General features: G+C 41.8%; 1 protein-coding gene across 1 annotated transcript; it reads right to left on the reverse strand.

The window, feature by feature from the left end:
- Window positions 1-1,143: 1,143 nt before the first annotated feature.
- SLC38A2 (solute carrier family 38 member 2) lies at window positions 1,144-16,421 on the reverse strand. The gene is made up of 16 exons (XM_042872471.1): window positions 16,148-16,421; window positions 15,438-15,601; window positions 15,220-15,301; window positions 14,982-15,097; window positions 12,226-12,299; window positions 12,015-12,107; window positions 11,739-11,820; window positions 8,580-8,662; window positions 7,636-7,694; window positions 7,372-7,521; window positions 6,518-6,597; window positions 6,322-6,422; window positions 5,830-5,954; window positions 5,390-5,534; window positions 5,178-5,275; window positions 1,144-4,481 (listed from the first exon to the last, which is right to left on the reverse strand). The coding sequence occupies exons 2-16, from the start codon at window positions 15,554-15,556 to the stop codon at window positions 4,383-4,385; spliced, it is 1,506 nt and encodes a 501-aa protein (XP_042728405.1). The 5' UTR covers window positions 15,557-15,601; window positions 16,148-16,421; the 3' UTR covers window positions 1,144-4,382.
- Between the last annotated feature and the right edge of the window lie 3,213 nt (window positions 16,422-19,634).

Below are 19,634 nucleotides of genomic sequence, written 5' to 3' on the forward strand. Positions count from 1 at the left end.
GATGGCACCTAATACAGTGATCAGCTGACATTTCTCTTTTTGGACTATATTTCTGTTCTTTTAAACTTTACCTAACTTCAGCTATTTGTCCTGACAGTTCCAGTATGACATTTCAAGACATGACTGCTGTTTGCAAGTGGCTAGCTTGATGCTTAGGGTTCTTGTTTCAAGAGTGATGATCACTGAACACCCTTATCTTACTGAACACCCTTATATGCATTCAGGATATTAAATTGTGGGCTCAGGTGCATGGCTGCTTCACAATGTTGTCCCCACAAGTGTAGCCTAATTAACACCTTCTCACAGCCCTGAAACACTGAGAAAACAAATAACTACTTACATTTTTACAAAGCTGACTTGAAAATAAGAACTGGAAAGAAATGAGGATGTTCGTCACTCATCAGAATGGGCTTTGATTACTGAGAAACACATAAATGCTGTGAATGCACATCCGACATGATAAAAAATAACAGGTAGCTACTTGGTGGGGGGTTCTGGCAAAAAACTCTAAGTGACCTTGTAGTTAAAGCAACCTTAATTGAGAAATTTCCTAATTTCAGGGTGCTTACCTAGAAATCTTTAATAGTCCTTTCATACAGTGCTTTGTTATACACACTGCACACTACATTACACCTTTGGCATCCTTCTTTCAAGCCCAATTCTGGTCGGGAAATAGGGAGATTCATATGAATTGATAAAAATTTCCAGGCAACAAAGAACTGATGTAGCACACTTCTGTTTTGGCCATTGGATATAATTCAACATAAACAGAAGCCCCAGTTTTGGAAAATTTTAGAGAATCATAGTAACTATCCAGGAGATTTAGCTGCAGAAAAATAGCAGCCATTCATTTCTTCACACTTAAATGACTCCCAGTAGAGCGTCTGTGGCTATTGCTGCCCATAATGCAAAAAGTAACAGACTTCTGGATGAACTTAATCCCCTTTTCTTTGATGTTCAGACTTGTTCTGGATACTTCAGGAGTTTCATAAATTGTAGACTTCAGTGTATGCAATTCCAACCCTTTCCCCCCCACGTAGAAAGTGTTCATAGACCTGTAAATCATGCTTGAAATTTAAGATGCAATATCCTCTTTATAGAAAATCCTTCAAACATCTCCCCCCAAAACCACAACAACATTGCTTAGCATTATCTGTTTATTTAAGTTCAGTTAAAACAAACATACAATGTTTCATTGAAACTGTGTTGCACTCTGCCAACAGCTGTAGCTCCTCTGCTGGCCTCTAACAATACAGTGACTACTTACATATGTACAGGGATGTACTGTAGGATGCCTGAATCTGATGGCCTAACACGTCTGTTAGAGCCTAAGAGTTGTTAAATTGCAGCATTCAGGAAATCATAAAACATCCATGGTAAATTTCAGAAGCAAAACATACACAAACCTGAACTATGCTTTTTATGGACCCAAGTGACATTTGTGTTTATTGCAACATATACATTTGTAATAAATACAATCTCGGCGTTTGCTTACACCCTTTGGTGTAACACACTACTTCCGTTTTGGTAAGCATTACATTTTGTTGTGGAAGGACCTTTCCTTTGACAGTTGTTATACAGATGTACAACATGAGCAACTCATTGAAATGATGTAATTTTCAGTAATGAGAGAGAAATATATACATAAATCCCAAACCCTGAACCTACACTATATACATTATACTTACAGTATATACACACATACAATTTTATGTACATATAATATCATAAATATTGAAAAATAGGTTTAGGCTTAATGGATTAATGTTTTATAAATAACATATTACACTTATGACTGAAATATCATGGAAGACAGTAATGTCTAACTGAGGTGACAGAACAGTGGTTTAATACTGAAGCTGCTCTTTCAGGTCATTTGTTATGTAGGCAACTTTAGACAGACAGGTTTCCAAAAATAAACATGACTAAAAACAACAACTAACCAAAAACATACATTTGAAACCAACCCAGCCAAGTGGAACTCAACTGTTGCAGGTGAAGAGCCAGCCATCAGGTAATACAACGCTTAACACAAAATCCAGAAATTGCTACATTAAAAGAGTTAGATGACATACATGGTAACAGCATTATGAGGTGCCATCACAAAAACCTTTCTCCTCTCCAGGTGCAGAGAGGGACTGCGTAGTAACCTCTAATTTTGTTCTCTCCTATCGTTCTGAGAGAAAGAAGATTATTATTTCTTTTCATAAAGCTGGCAAGGGAAGTGCTTCATCCCTTATGTGCTACAAATTGCTCAAAGGTAGACATTTTAATCCTCTTCAGTTGTTCTGTGTTTGCAGAGGAAGAAGAAGAGCTGCCAAAGTAGAGGCACGCGCTCAGCACTGCTGTGTATCAGGTACCATGGGGTAGATACCATGGATGTAAAGTACCTGAGGCAGAGAAGTACCTAAGGAGCTTTAGTCAGTGCTGACTTCAGGATCGTTCATCGCCAGTTGAGTACCACCAAACGAATGATACAAACACCACAAAAGAAATCTAACTTCTCATTACAGTTTACATTACAGACGTAGCAACCAGCACTTATAGCCATGCAGAAGTATCAGTACAAAATACCTGCAATTTTTTTTCGTGGATTTTAAATGGCTGGGCAGAGCTTGATGTTATCTGCCAAACAATGACTATAATTTAGATTTGTTCCTGACCGATTCTACAAGAGCAAAAAAAGTCTCAGGCACTGTTTAATCAATAGATTACAGGGCCCTACTTGTTCCCTCTGAGAAATGCTGAGTGGAACATCGTAAATCAGACTTTTAAAACATGGTGTTAGATGAAGAAAACTGACCACATTGCCATGATTATTTCATTAATAATCCCTATCGAGGCTTTTGTACCTAATATTGTGTTTGAGAACCTCTTGTAAGCCAAGTACGCTGTTACATAAGTGTTATTTCTCTTCACCCTGGGATAAGAATGAAAGAGTAAACATGCACTAGAAACAAAACAGCTATCACAACCATACAGCATCTGTTTCATCAGCTAGCTAGGGTTCATAAAAAACTTACCTATTTCTGAAGCAAACAAGTATGAGATGACTATTCAGTCTATGAGGTTATCTGTAATACTACGATACACTATAAATTGGAAGAGGAATCCCATTGTGTGTGTGAAGAGAGTTTGTACCAAGCATGAAACACTGGCGCAGTTATTTTGTGGATTTGACTCAGAAACAATAGTCAAGTAATTAAAAATCCAATAATGGATGAGTACTTTGAGAAATACTGTACAGCTTTTGAATATTATACAACCAGTAAACTACATTAGGACCTTTTTCTTTCCCTACTGAGTGTTTCAAGACAGGACAGAAAAAAAAAAACAACCAACAAACATTTCTACAACTGACAGTGGACCTTATTAATGAACAGAACTCCATGAAGGAGTCTTATATTAATGGCATAATTATATGCTCCATTGCCATTAAGTTTTTATCTACAACAGAAAAACAAACAAAAAAAAAAGAACAAAAAAAAGCAAAAAACCCCAAACCCTGTTTTACCCAATTGCACTATTGAGTACTTCAAGAATGGAAATGTCAATACCATCACTTTGAATTCCACATTAACTACATTTCTCAAGTGGACCCATTCTAAGGGGTACATACTTTTTAAAGCTTGACAATTTGGGTTTCCACATTTTTTTCTTTCTTTTTTTTAAATTTGAAACAAAGGTAAACTGTAGTTAAAATCTCAGTATAGTAAAAATTAATTTTTAAGGGAAACATTTGCAATTTGAAGATTTTATTTGAATTGGTTCATCTTCTGTTTTGGTCATCAGAAGTATTTTTAACATAAAATTTCTTCTAGTTAGGCCTCTAAAGAGAGGCAAACTAGATTCAATCTAGGACACCGATTACTTATTTTTATGCGCATCTTTCTGTTTAGAAAAAAAGTTTCTTAAAGTCAAAATAGTGCTTTTGAGGTCCATAAGAATTTTTGGTACAAAAAAATAATAGTGTTGTTCTCTCTCTCTCATTGGTTATTTAAACGCTTTGCTGTAAATTAAGAGTCATTTCTCACATCAAATGGTTCCATTAGGCACATTCAAGTAAAATAACAAAATATCCAAGTAACAATGATGAAAGCCAAACATGGCTTGATAAAAGTCTACACAGAGTTCTATCCATTCTCTGGAATGGAATAAAGTTGTCACTTCCTTCAGCCAGACACTCACGTGGTTTGATGTTAATATCCATTTCCATCATGCAGAATAGTTCCTTAAAGCCAGAGTTCAGGTATTCTACAATCAGAAGAACCATCAACAAAGAATCTGTATTTTAAAGGAAGGAAGCTGAATAGCTCATTTTCATTCTCAGTAGGTATCTGAGTGAACACTGGCATTTGAAGTGGAGTATTACACCAGGACAGTTAATGCCCATCAGAAGCATCAGTATGGATCCAGTCTAGAATAATCAGTGTCATACACCCAGTCATCACAAGTATACCACTTAGAAAGAATAATGCAGCCTGAAAAGAGAGAATATAAAGAAGCGGGATCAGTTTCTGCTACTGGATCTATGAAGTCATGCATATATACAGCTTGAATGCCATTGCTCATGGAGGAAGGAGCAACCAGTAAAAAAAAAAAAAAAAAAAAAAAAGACAAAATATCACAGAAAGCAGTAAGAATTTGGACATTTTTCTTGTAACTGAAATCCTTTTTCAAATAAAATATATATATTTTATAGCAGACCTGTCCTCAACTGCAGGAAATCAATGTAGCTCTGCTGATAGCAGGCTGCGCCACTCTGCACTGGATTGGCTCTGCATCAGTGAAGTCTAAGACCAGGCAGAGCACACAGATCAGTCAGAATGACTGAAACGACAGGAGCTAAGCTCCTGAAAGAAAATTTAAGGGAGAACTGCAAGGCTTTTCGTACAGAGCTTGTCAGTAATCTTTTGAATACAGAACAATCTCAACGTAGCACTGCTGTTGAGATGGGGAGAAAGAAAAGCCACTAAAGTGAACTGAGCCTCGTGATGGCAGTGTCCTCAGTTCTGAGTACTTACATAAGTTCCACATGTTAATTACAATAATATTAGATCTCTTCATCGATTACCCTCACTAGGATTTCAAAATCCTTAATTTATGAAGAAGGAAACTAATTTTTTTGCTCTACATTAGTAAGCAAGTGTAATCTTCGTATGTTTGTCTATACATACCCCAATCTTTTGCACCGACTTCATTGGCTCCTTCTTGACTAGCTTGATATAGAAGGCAGAAGGAAGAATAAAGATCAGCATAGCTGCTGCAGACGCACCTGTTAACAAAGCACAGACAAAAGTTTTGTGAACAGGTAAGCATCATTCAATTAGACCATCACTGCATTTTCCAAGATTTAATGGTCTACCTGAAGTGCTATGAAAATGCTTACCAATGAATCCAAAGATGTCTCGGATAGTAGGGACAAAGATAACGAGCACGTTGGTAAATGCCAGAAGAACGACTGTGATGGCACAGTGACGCCACCAACTGAACTCCTTCCCTGCCCACAGAAGTTGGGTAACGGAACTGCGGATCTTTCAAAGAGAAGAAAAAAAAACCATGCTGATTTCTGTAAGCTGATAACCTAACAGTTCGAGTTCTTTCAGAATCAGGAAAGCAATATAATTGGATGACTTCACGTTAACTGCTTTGTAAATGCTGCCTATTTATTTTTACTAATGGCATAGAAATATTTCAAACTTATTAAAATAAACTTATGGGGTTTTTTTCAGTTAAGAGAAAAACTCTATACATCAAAAAATGGAAATTGCCACATCAGCAGATGAGATAAAAAAATAATTGTATTAAGATTTTAAAAAAACTACTTACTGGGAAAATAACCACAGGCACAGTGAGAGTTACAGCCATAAGGACAGCAAGACGCACAATTAGAAGAAGAATGTCAGCACCCAGAAAAGCAGAGTAGGTATGAAGTAGTTCTGATTCAACTCTTCCTATAAAGAAAATAAAGACTTTAGTTAGATGTAGTTGGCACGCTACCCAAGATAACTCTTTGCTCAAAATACTGTTACAGTCTGAGCAGTGCACATCAAAAGCCCCACAGTTCCTGAAAGCACATCTCTATTTTACTCAAGTATAACTTGGAGGCAATTAATCTGTTCTCATCCAGTACCCTAGGCCTCCTTCCACTACTGATCTGTTTTTGGATACGCACTTTTGAAAATATAAAAAAAATGAACATTACAGAACTTCAGTTTCTAAACACACACTGCAAGCATTTGTTTGCTCTAACTTGAAAGTACTACTGCGGTTCTGCAAAACATAATTCATTTAAAGGAAAGCAGGGATGGTAACACTCACCGTAAAACGTTAAGTAACCAAAGAGAGCAGCCAATAAATACATCAGGAACATGGCAAAAAAAGATACGTAGGACACATTCATCATTCTTTTACGGCTTCGGCTGCAAGAAAATTAAATATTGTTAGCAATGAGAAAACACTGGTTTATACTATTTCCTTTGTGCAGTGAAATTAGGGGAACTTATCTAGTATTTACCTTTTCAGTTCTTCATAGATAGGAAGAATTGCAGGATGACAGACAAAAGAAAATGTTAGGATTGGGACAGCGTAGACAGTCTGAAAAACATAAATGTTTTTTTAAGCATCTCAACAGACATTAGAAATCGAGTTTTAAAAAATTCATCAGTAAGTTCCCAGTCTGGAATTCGGGATTTCTTTCAGTTTTCCGTGAAGGCCAGCGATCCTTTGGAACTGGCACTTTGGCAAAAGTAAAACTGTTATATGTTTCTGTTTTTTAGAATTCAGATTGAGGTATGAAATACTCTCACGTCTCACTGAAGTCCATGCTGAACTGAACATATTTTCATTCAGAATGTCTTCTGCAACTCATGGGGCTGAGCCGTGATAGCCTGATCTTGGTTACTGTGTGAATTTCCTCCCCATGTCTTAAGATTCACCACTGTTATCAAGCTAATTTGAGAGTCAAGACTGTGCCTGAGACCTTAAAATCTGTTTCAAATCATGGCATACATTTCCCAGCAACATGCTTCAACTACCCAATTAGTCCTCTTTATGTTCTGCTTTTTTGAAGCACTTGACTAAACTAACAATGGAACCTAAGGAAGCTCGAGAAATGCTCTAACCAAGATTGAGACCTGAGCATATGACATTCTTCTCAGTTAGACACCTCGAGCTCCTTTAATTTCTATGCATTTCTATGCATGGGAACACCTAGTCTACAGGAGGTGAACTGTGTCCAACTCTACCATAAGAGAAATTCTTTGTACATATCAAGTTTGTAGAGGATAAGAAAAAAGGACCTGATCTAGAACTTATTTATATGGTCTCTTTTGGCTATTTTTAAATGCAGAATCTGATTCTGTCAGTTACCTGTGAATTGAAGATGAAATATTTTGGCTTGCATGCATCATCAACTGTTATATTTTCATCTGTGAAAGGTACCAGTGTTGCATTTATTAACGTTGCGTTTATGATGTCGCTGTCCATAGGACAAGGAATCTGAAACATCTTCCAAATTACCTGGGAATAAATGAACGCATTTATGTTACTTTCATTAATGCAGAATGTGAAGCCTCTCAGAAACTCTAATTTCACTTCAAAAATGTAGAAGGAGGTCTACAGAATTATACTTACAACAATCAGAAAGAAGACCATGCAAAGTAAGGAAAAGCCGCTGGTATAGCCCAAATATCCTATGTTCAAAAAAAGATTAAAAAACAAAATCTAAGATACAGTATTCATGTTGTAACATCATTAAGGCAGGATATTTTCGGACTGTGATCTCTTTGGATTGCCATTTTCCTTTACACTGAATAGAACAAGTTAACCACCGATTAACTTCCTAATCTCAACCCAGATCTGAAAGTTCTCAAAGACATGCAAGAAAAATGCAGCACTGAGTCTGTAATAATAAACTTTGTAACTTTAAAAACCCTATTGATTTTTTAATTATATACTGACTATAAGAATCATTCTAAAAAATACACTCCGTGACAAGTCAGCCTTCCCTTTTGTTTTTATTGTATCATTTAATTTGTAGGAAGTAATGACTTCAGAAAGTAATTCACATTAAGACTTCCAGTTATCAAGGTTCCACCACAGAATTCTCTAAACAGAAAGCATGTTATCTAAGTTATTCAGATACATTACTGGATTACAGACATTTTATGTAAGGCATCTTATATAAATATTTTACTGCTGCTCGGCAACCAAAATGAAAAAGGTGACTTCTATTTACACTGGAAATGCCCAAGACTAGCACTGTTTTCTCTGGAGACTGCCACAGGACAGTCAGTAACACTGTACTGCACAGCTGATCAGAACAGGTCAAACCTTGCAATTGCAACACAAAGTACTGCTAATTCTTGTTCTAAAGCTTTCCTATCCACAGTCCACAACCACATCCCCACCCTTTCAGATTCCCACCCCCATCCCTTCCCTTCTCCCCCCAGCTCCCCCCAGTCTGGGGACAGCTGTCATTTTACAGAGGACTCCAAAACTCACACATCCTATCAACCCATTTCCTCACACTATTGTCAGTACATTTTTAATCTGATTCTACTTTATTTACTGCTTACCTAAATTTTTCAGTAAAGACAGGGGAAGAATGAGGATGACAGACACCATCAGCACTAAATAGTCGCCATTAAGATACCATTGTCTGCAGGATAAAGACAGCATGTGTAAGTAAACAAAATACTTAAAAACTCACAAGATTTGCAGTTTAGTCTTCAATCTTATTTTTTCCTACCACATACGGTTATTTATAAAAACGCACTGTCTGGTATCATGAAGGATTAGCACTCGACTTACTCTATGGTCCTAAAGCCCTACAGACCTTCCTGTCTCACCCCAAACCTATATTGTGCCTTTCCTTTAGTGTCCTTTTGCTAAAATTAATATGCATCTGGAAGTCAGAAGAAAAAAAAAAACACGACTGGGGGGAGAAAAAAAATCGGCTGGGATAAACCATGAAAAATAGTAATTTGCTTAAATGTTGATTCCTGACTCTCCAGATGTATTACAACATAACAGGGCCCCAGCAGGGTGATTATCCACTTTAATGACAATAAAGTTCTGCTGGGTGCCCTGCGGGAGTTAAAGAAAAACAGATGAGGGCTGGAATTAAGGCAGTAGCTCAAGCCCACTGGCTGGAAAGTACTGGAAGAACAGTGGGATTCTACTGGAGGCATGATTAGTCCCTTCTAGTAGGGAACACTGGTAAGAAAGAAACTCGGTAGATTTTTTCCCTTCAGATCTTTTTTTATTTTTCCATTTATTCTGTACAAGGCAGCAGCTATTTTATGATGCAATATTTTAGAGTGTAGGAAGGTGACCATCTTCCTTGGAAAGATGGGAGAACAAAACTAGATATGTGTAAATGGAATGTAATTTCATGGAGCTAACAGGACAACTGATCTTCAGTAGTTTTAGCACAGCAGAGTAACTGCTTTCTTCATGTGACTGTACAGAAATATCTCATATTTTTCAAGTAATTCAAGTAACTTTAAGCACTTATTCCCAAATTAACATTTTACATTTTTTTTTTTTTTTTTTACAATTACTTGAAATACTGTTAGCGAATACATACAGGATATATTTCAAAATGAACTGTCTGCTATTCAGATAAACAATGAAAATTGTATTACTCCATTGGAAATTTGTGCATTCAAACATAATTTCTGAATTACAAGCCTACATGCTAGTTGAAATATGGAATACTTTTAACAGACTTGTTCTGGGTTCATGTAGCAAGCGCAGAAATAATTTGGTTCTTTTTACCCAGTTTTATCTGGGATAACTAAGCATAGACATCTATTTTAGGAAGTCCACGTATGTAGGACATGAATGTGGTGTGCTCTTCATTTACTTATTTAATGCAATCGTCTCGTGGTGAATTAAAAATAAATCAGAGCAGACTTCTGGCATTTGGCAGTCGAAAGAATGGGTGCTTTCATTGTGCGTGTACGACAAAAAGGTAATAGGGACTTTCAGATCAAGGACATAAAAGTTTTTCTGTTCTGAAGAACAGGACTGCTCAGCTTCAAAACTCAGCTGAGTATTGAAAAAAGACAATGCAAAATAAATTGTAAAAATTGAGCTAGTATTTGTAATATTGTATCAGAATTTCAGAACATTTTTTTCTACAGTGAGCGTTATTTTGGGACATTTAAACAGGTAAGTGCTTACATTTTATGCACCAGGCTGCCAGAGTGGAATCCATGCCAATGGTAGCCACCCAGACTCCCCTAAGCAATGCATGGAGAGAGTCAGTTAAACGGGGTCCACAATTGTTAGAGCACTGAGAAAAGACTTACTTTAAATCACTGAACAGCCAGAAAGAGAAAACTGAGGATATAAATCTCAATTTCTGAATTTTGTCTGTCAGACACCGCTGACTCATTCGTACAGCAGTAGCTGTATCCAGTGCAATTCACAGCCCTGGCCCTTCCCCCCGAACTCCAATTGATTTTGAATGCCCTTCTGGAGATGGGACAATTAAAAATACTTGTCTCCAAGCCCCCTTGTAAATATCACCAGTTCCAGGGGCTTGGAAAACAAGGCTTGAAGAATTCAGCCAAATGAGGGAAATTAACTGCCCCGGGAAAGAACTACCCTAACAATTCAATGAGGTAGGTGGCATTCTTCATCCGAGTACATTAAATAATAATTAAAAAAAATTACTGTTAGCCTCATGACAATATCTATCAGCAAGCTGTATGAACTGTATGAACACCAAATGGCTTGAACCCCTTGGGGAACACAGGCAGAAAAATGCCTACCTTCTGAACTCAGGCTTAGGTGTAAGTTGGAGTCTTGAGCTGCTCAGCCCTCTCAAGACTGGGACACTTCAGGACAAGGCACAGAAGTACAACTCTGAAGAGTGAGATTTATAGCACTTAACTCTATCCATCTGAAGTCAGGTTTCTTGTTTTAGATAGCTGTTTTTACATATCCTTTCAATACAGTGATATATCACTCATTGGAGATGCCCAAAACAAGTGTCTAAATCAGGGACGCTAAACTGACCACTTCAGAGGATTGTCTCTCTTCACAGATTATGAATATGCAGACCAGAGAATGAGAAGCTCAAAATCTAACTTTCAGACTGGTAGATGTAGGTAAAACAAACTCCACCCAAGGCACCCCATCCCCTTTAAAAGCCAAGCAGAAAAGCCACAATGGAGTTAAGGTGTCTCCAGGACTAAACGGCATTGAGTTGATGACTTTTATTTGGGCACAGAAACTCCCTTAAGTTCAGCATTTAAACCCATGCCTTTTTTGAGAACGGCTCCTGAAATTCATTACATCACCTTACTCTTATAGTCAACCACAGTATTAACATGAAAAAGCAAAACAATCAATCCAAACTAGTTGGAGTGTAACTGGAAAGCAAACAAACAGAAAAACCCCAACACATAACCACATTTACCTTTCCTTATCAAGAGTGTATTTACATACATATCTTGTATGTACATATGTTAACACTTACCTGATTTTCTTTAGAGAACAATTTTTTGTAATACGATACAACACCTGTATTTCTCTACCCTTTTCCCAGGACAGGCTGGATCTAAATGAAGTGGAATGCTTAAGGGAAGGAGAAACTTACTGTATCTCTGTCTGATAAGAAGCTACCCTATGGTGTATCGAACGTGGTCTCCAAATAAAAATATATGCAGTCTCCGTATTTGTTTCTCCTAATAGTTTCTCTGATGAGGAGTTCTAACACCTACCCTGTGTTCTCTTCGATGTTCATAAATGTCTTGATGACCAATGGTAACTCATATTTCACTATGAAGAGGTAGCTTGACATAGCTGTAGGTGAATAACATCATAGATCATTACAAATACAGAATATGTCACAAGATGCAAGAATCACATAACATGTTTCATAACCTCACTTGAACACAAGCAGTTAATGAATACATGTTGTGTGAAAAAAAAGTCTCCACAATAAGTAGGGAATAATTATTACTGACAACAAAGTCATTTTAAGATCTTGCCCTCACCTCCAATGTTCTGCATTGTAATTGATCCAGAAGCAGCAAGTTTTCCAGGCATACCAAATGCCTTCATTCCCAACTGTTCATATAATAAAGATCCTAAAAGAAAACCCATCAAAACAGATAATTGGAACGGTGTTATTTTGAAAAAAATATATATATATATATTAAAAAAATAGTACAAACACCATGCTTACAAAATAGAACTTTGCCATACCTCCTTCGTTGGCAGTCTTCAAAAGGAGATGCACTGAATACAAAGAAAGTATTGAAACAACTAGCAGGAGTATCCTGGAGGGGGAAAAACATAAATGAGACACAAATGATTTTCTGCAACCTTATTAAATAAAAGCAAACCAAACAATAACACTATACTAAATCACTATCTGAAAATAAATTATAATTCTAAGGGTGAGTTTTCAAAATGCTTTCAGCTAATGTCTAGTTTGAAAGGAATTTATACTAAAATGCATTTTAGAGGAACCCATTTTAGAGAAATTCTAGAGGAAAATACAGAAAACAAGCATTGTTTAATAAGGTGGCAAAAGCACAGGCGACCATTAGGACACTGCAGTTGGAATTTTGTTACATTATTTATTTTGTTACATCATTTAAGTCAACAGGATGGTTTTTGTATCAGTGTAAGAAACTGTATTTCTCCTGTCCTCCTTCCCTTGTTCAACAGTAAGTCTTGAGTGCACCATCAGCTACAACCACAGTCAAAGCCAAGACTATCTCTCACTCATCAACAGATCAGCTTTTCAGCTTAAACTTTTTTTCTTTTCAAATGAAACTGTTAAAGCTTTTAAGGACTGAAAATTAAGGTATGTTCAGAGCTGTGCACCTGGTCTTCAAAAGGAAACGCAGGTCTATTGCAATAAAAAAATATTTACTCAAAAGTTAGATTTCTTATGAATTGCTTACATGGAATTGCTAGCGGCTTCTCTTCTCTGCAGCTTTCACAGGCAGCACGTATTATTTCCCGAAACACAGTTTTGATACATCTAAAATTCAGGTCTAAAATGCAGGTGCACTTCCTGGAGTGGCACGCTAGGGGGGACTTCTTCACAGCTAAAGACGACTGGAAAACTACAATATATTCAAAAACGCCTTGGCCCTTCTTACACCGACTCAGGCATACTGCTTTCCAGTATACTTAATTAACAGCACATCTGCTGAAAAACACAAAGCTTCATTTAGAGTTCTCAGTGTCATCTGCCTGTCTCCTTCTGCAGCATTTTTAGCGTTAATGAAATTAGTAAACACTAGAAAGAACTGGAAACAAGAATATCTGAAAGATGAATTCGCCCACGGAACACAGGAGACTTGTGTTAGTGTGCCAATTCTACCCCAATGCACACACACAAAAAAATAAACCTGTTTCTGAGAGGTACAGATTTAATTTAGGCATCAACTAGAAACAGTACAGTGAGATGCATTAAGGTTACATTTAATTACACTTAATGCAGGTTCTGGATCTTTTAGTGTCAACCTTGAATAGCTCTGTAGAGGAGTGTTGACAACATTAGTCAGCAAATTCGTCTAAAAGTTAACTCTGCTCCTGGCTTCAGGACTGTATCATTCATTTCCTTAGCACAGTGCTGACACCAGTGATTCCACACAGCCTTCTAACAATTTACTGTCATAATCAACTGCATTTGGATGTGAATCTGTAACCTAATTAGTAAAAGATGCCTGCAATGCCTTCAACATCACTGGTGAAGTTCTGCTTTCCTGCATCTGAACTATACCAGTTATGTCAAGTTTAATAGGTTAGTTTACTTTTGAATCAGTGTTACTGTAAAAAGATTTGAATGCACCACCTGGAAACAAAAGATAAGTAAATTATCTCATCACCTAATTGTTGGATTCACAGCTTTCAGCACTTTTTCAAATTTCAGAAAAAAAAAAAAAAAAGGCCTCCCTGTCAGGTACACACCTACACAGATACCTAACCTTACATTTATTTCTCCCTTCATTTCTTTTCCATTTCTCCTCTGAGAAATTTTCTCATGTGCGTTATGCTGTTTATCTTGTGTGCTCTAAAAATTAAGAGCACGAAGCTGATGTGTCAATAGGTGAAGTATCTCTCTATTCTGAACACACAACTGTTTAGCCAGTTTAGTATTATCTAAGTCTCAGAATCCCCATTTGCACTCAGCTGCACTTAGTCAATTTATGCATTGTGTGAGCCAAACTGCCTCCAATATATGGAAGATCTTTCTGAAGACCTTCCAAAGAGCTGTACAGAACTGCTTCCTCACACAATTTCCAATGGTGTCACCGCAGCCTTGTCCTATACCTGAAGGCTTCTGTCCATACACACAGAGTAACACAGATACACTGGTTATTCTACATCCCTCCCTCACAGAAACAGTGATTTTATAGGTGTAGACTCAATCAGTTCCCTGAATTGCATAAGAGCACAGCAGCAAAAAGGATTTCTTTGCTGATGCAAGTACACTACAGCTTTACAGTCATACAGTCAACGATGTCAGTGGAGGAAAAGCAGCATTAGTCCTGGGCCAGACATACAAGAGTCAAACAATCCTCTTTATCTTATGCTTCTCTTCTAACTCACTACAGATTCTGTGCTTTTTGCATAGCCATTACAAGAGCAATTTCTGTGTTAGTTTCCCTTTGAATGACAGACTTCTCAAGGGAGGCCTGTCACTCACAAAGAAGCTACAGAAAACATAGGAAACCTCAGTGTAAACTCTTTTTATGAGTGAAGAACTTGCAATTTATACATTTTTACAAACCCTTCTGAATTTATAACAATCCTTTCATTGAAAGCAATCCATAAATAGTGCAATACAATTCCATACCTGCAGCAATGACAGGTTATTTTGCAAAGGTGCAATTTTTACCTAAAATATCTATCCTTTATTAGTTACATAGCAGCAAGTTTGCTTCCTAAAAACAAAACAAAAAACAAAACAAAACAAAAAAGAAACAACTAAGGATACTTACACAAAAAGAGCAATTCCAGTGTTAGCCATGGCATAGGAAAGTCCCAGGATGCCACTGCCCACAATAGCATTGCTCAGATTAAATACTGACATCCCAAAGGAAGTGGTACCCGGATGCTGAGGAAAGGGAGACAGGTAATGATTAATGGAAAGTTATCACTATCTCACAATTAAAACAAACATCTGTTTGCCAGTAAAGCCATCTTCCTGGACTGCAGATATCACGACTGGGTACTTACATACTGAGTTTCGTATTTCTTCTTTCCGACGTTGGAGTCAAGTAAGAAATTCTGATTTTCCGGATCCATATCTGCATAGTGGCTGTAAAAGACATCGCATCGTCAGAGTCCGCTTCAAACAGACCCTCGCTGCCACTTCCCCCTTTGCATCTCTGCTCCAGAGGAAGATGACAACGCCGGGCCGAGGACCCCAGGGGAAAGCCGCCCGCGCCCCTCACCTCTTCATGGCGGCCGGCTTGGTGGGGTAGGGGTAGCTGAAGTCGTTGCTGTTGGAGCTGTAGCTACTGCTATCCTCGTCGGGAGAGATGTTGAACTTGCCCATCTCGGCGCTGCTCATGGCGCAGGGGCCGCTCTTTTGTCCTTGGCGGCGGGGCGGCCGCGCCTGCGGAGGTGGGAGGCGACGTCAGTGCCGCAGCGGGCAAGGCGGCCGTCACGTGGCCGGCGCGCGCGCGCCCGCCCGCCCGCCGCCGAGTGGAAAAGTACCAGGAGCGGGCGGGGGGCGCGCGGGGCGCGGGCACACAAAGGTGGCGGCGGCGGGGCCGGGGAGCCGCCGAGCCGCGGTCCGAGCCGCACCGAGCCGCGGGGACGAGCTGCGCCCCGCCTTTGAGGAGGCAACCCCCGGAGGAAGTTCTCCCCACGGCAGCCGCGCGGGGACTGATGCAACACCGCGGCTCGATGTCACGGCGGCCGCAGCCCCGTGTTTACCTCTCGCACCCTCCCACCCCCCCCCCCCCCCCCCACCGCCGCATTTTTTAGAGAAAAACGCAGAGGGGGCACGGGACCGCGCCGCAGTACAGCAGCGCACGCCCGCTCCTTGGTTCCAACTGCTATCCTTCCTGGGATGCGGCAGTGTCCCCACACGCCCCGCCTGGGCATCCCCGCGCGGGGCTCCGCACACAGCACGGCTCCGCGCCCCGCAGCCCCTCACCTCCTCCTAGGGCTGTGCGGCGGGTCTGTCCCGGAGTCCCGGCGAGACGGAGCGCTCCGCTCTGTGCTGTGCTTCTCGCAAGGATTAAAAAAATAAAATAAATCCTCAGCTACAGAGCGTCAGCGGAACGAGAGGCGAAGAGGACCCGGAATAAATAAAGGCGGGGTACACAGTCACTGGGAAAAGCCGTCGGCGCGGAAGGAACACAGGGGCAGCGTTCTCGTAGCGGAGAGGCGCACGGTGCCGGCTGCGGCGTCGCTCCCGGTCTGACGGCCCCTCGGGGCGCCGCCGCTCTTCAGGCAGGAATGCAGCGCGTCATCGCGAGGGGCGCGGCGCGCACTCGCCCGCCCTCCCGTCGACGCCGCCGCCCCCTCCCGCTCTGCCCGACTGACCCCCTTCCGCCGCACGGGGTGCGGGCGGGGCGCGGCGCCGGGAGCCTCGAGAGAGGAGGGGGCTGCGTCCCCCGCCCCGCGCTTGGCCGGGGGGGAGGGGGGGGGTACGAGCCGGAGCCCGCCCACCCATCGCACCTCTAGCCCTTCCGCGGTGTTGTGAACGGGGGTGCGTGCACGTGCGTGAGCCCGGACCCGAGGCTGGCACCGGGAGTCTCCTTAGGGAGGGAGACGAGAGGGAATAGCGTCCTCCTACTGGCGATGGAGAGTGGGGTGATAGGGAAATATGCCTTCTCCCCCGCGGGGCAGCTGCTTCGGGGACGGCGGGCACGTGGCGCTCCGCTCCGCTCCCTCACACGCGCACTGCGGGCCTTGGCCGTCAGGCGGTTCTCGGGCCGCGGGCGGGGCGACCCCTTGTCCTCTCTTTTAAGGGCCGGGGTCTCGTTGGCGGTCGTGCTGCCCACGTTCGAGCATCTCTGCCGCCTACATCGTGTCAGCCCCGCTCGGCGCTTCTCCCCCCGTCTAGGGCACGGCGGGCAGCGAGGCTCCCCTCGAGCGGAGCTTCACTCCTCCACACAGCCCCACCGGGCTCCATCGCTTTGGACCCCACCGGGGCTCCCGCGTTCTGCCAGGCTGGGGCACGGCCGAGCCACCCGACAGAGCGTCGCCCCGCTGACCGAGCGCCGGGCCCGCCGTGGCGGCGCGAAGCGAGGCGGCACGACCGTTAGAAGTACAGAACGTTCCAGAGCGCCTCGGCCCGGAGAACGGGGTAGGGGGAAACGCGGCGGCGAGAGGCGGAGCGGGGCTGAGCACGCGCAGGAGGAGCGAGGCTGAAAATTTTCCATCCCGCAGTTCTTCCCCCTCCCCATCCGGGCGTGACATCACCCCACCGCAAACGCTCACCCCCTCCTCCCCCCCCGTTTTCCCTCCCCCTTCCCCCCAGGGGAGGCGGGCGGCAGCTCTGCTGTGCGGCGCCCCTCCTGCGGAAGCGCGGTGCCGCTGCAGCGCGTCCGCCGCTACCCTGGGCGAGGGGCGCTTTGCGGGGGGGCGCTGCTCCCGGCGCTGCCTCGGGAGGCGCCCGTGAGGCTGAACTCGCCCGCGCCTTCACTCCTGTCCGCCCCGGTGCCTCGGGGTCGGGTTTCCGCAGCTCCCGAGATGCGCGTGGCAGTGCGGCGACGCGCCCGGAGCAGCTGTGGCTCCCGCGGCTCCGACTGCGTTCCGGTGGTGCGCTGTGAGCGGGGCTGCTGTGGCTTGCGCCCCTGTGAATCGATATGGGAATTTGGCAGTGCCGTTCTGCAGGGCCGAGCTGTTGTGCAGAACTGCACCGCAGAGGTCAGGCTGACCCGTTTGTTGCCGTTTCTGCTGGTTCCTCCGGACATCCCGTGTGTTGTGGGCAAGGTAACTTGGAGGTACCGATGGCTACGTCCTGAAGGATGGCTTGGTGTGAATCTGATAAGCACGGGGAGCTCTTCACAGATGTGAAGCAGTTGCTGTGAGCAGCACAGATGTACTGTTGGTTGTTTTTTCTTCAAGCCAAATCCTAATTTTATGTCTTGATAGATGAGTGTTGGATTATTTTTTCCAGAACTGTCCTCATATGAAACCAAAACAACATGATGAGATTTCTTTCCTCATTTATGAGGATAAAAACGGTCACAATACACTTAGAAAAATGGCACTTTCTGAACGTAATGGCCCCATTATTGGGAGGGTCAGTGTGTGGCACACGGAGTGCTCCTCGCACTGCTGTGTGATAGTGAGTCTGTAACATCTTTACCCATTTGGGGCTATTAGCTAACTGAAATGCTCCACTTTTTCAAGCGGTTTTAAGTTATGCCTCGCTGATTGAATTATAATTTTCCTGACTGTAATTACCAAGAATGTACTTGGCAAAATGTACATACAACGTGTTTCATCCAATTTTGAAACACATTTTGCAATCAGAATAATAAAAGTTAATATTCATCAGTTCCTCCCACCATAGTTTAAGCAATTCATTTGTTTTCATTGGGACATTGCTTTTCTTTCTCCCCTCACCAATGTTATTCTTCCCTTTCAGCCCCTTTGCCTTTTATCTGTCCGTATTCCCTCGTCTCTGTACCTTCCTTTTCTCCTGCTTCTTAATTTTTTTGTTCTTTTGTCTGTATCCACTTATTACAGACTCCCTTACAAACTTTGAGCCCTTAAGATAGCTAAGAAGGAACTCTTTGCACAACACATTTCTGTATTTACTTGGGTGCAGAATTATGGGTTGTTGGACTCCCCCCACTCTCATAATCATTTTGGGGTGAGTCTTTGCACTTTCGAAACAAAGCAAAACCAGATCAACAAAAACAAGTTACAGAATTGCAAGGGTGTTGTAAGAGAAGCTGTGATTTGTGATTGTTAGGTGCTGAAGAAACTGGGTTAGCTTCAGTTATGTAGGTAGAAATGGAGATTCCAGTATGTTACTCAGGAGTGCCATGGGTTCTTTTGTAGCTGGAGAAGTGCATGCTGTGAACTTCCTTATTTCAGTTTGCAGCTGTGTCTCCCCTGTAAGTTCACCTCATGCTCTAATGCACCCTAATTTCTTAGCCTGTGTACATTTTTTTCTTTTTTTTTTGTTTGTTTTTATGTGTAGAAAAAGAAGTAGCTGGGCAAATGTGAATTTTCTTTGGTCATGTTCTGGCCTTTATAGCATGGGAGGTTCTTGTTTTGTACTGTTTCTTCCTACATATATAAACAAACCTTGCAGAGTACTTCAAACTACCTGTAGCACATGCCAGTGGAGTAATTTATGTTTATGGTATGCATCAAAATGTTATGTGTATGGTAATGTAAAAGTCAAGCCCATCCACATGGTTTTTAGGTGATACTTCCTACACTGCCCAAAGGATATTAAATAAAATATGTAATATATCAAAGCAATTTGCACTTGCAGCTACATAATGTTCATTTTGCCTCCGTCTCCTGTGAATAACACATTTCTTATGCCGTGTTCTGTATCTGGTGAAATCCTGGAGGCTGCAGAAGGATCACAGTGTGGACAGTGGCAGAGGCCTGAGTGTTAGATTGTGCCCTGATATGGCACTGCACAGTGGCCTCCCCACAGGCACGGT

Source organism: Lagopus leucura, unplaced genomic scaffold, assembly GCF_019238085.1.
Source record: "Lagopus leucura isolate 7727_CA_CO unplaced genomic scaffold, USGS_WTPT01 Super-Scaffold_100008, whole genome shotgun sequence".
NCBI classification, from domain to species: domain Eukaryota; kingdom Metazoa; phylum Chordata; class Aves; order Galliformes; family Phasianidae; genus Lagopus; species Lagopus leucura.

Coding starts and splice junctions, on each gene's coding strand:
- SLC38A2 (XM_042872471.1), bottom strand. CDS start 15,556: ATGAGCAGCGCCGAGATGGGCAAGTTCAACATCTCTCCCGACGAGGAT. Junction 15,302..15,437: donor AAGCCGGCCGCCATGAAGAG/GTGAGGGGCGCG, acceptor TGTCTTTTACAG/CCACTATGCAGATATGGATC. Junction 12,108..12,225: donor GAAGACTGCCAACGAAGGAG/GTATGGCAAAGT, acceptor GTTTTCTTTTAG/GATCTTTATTATATGAACAG.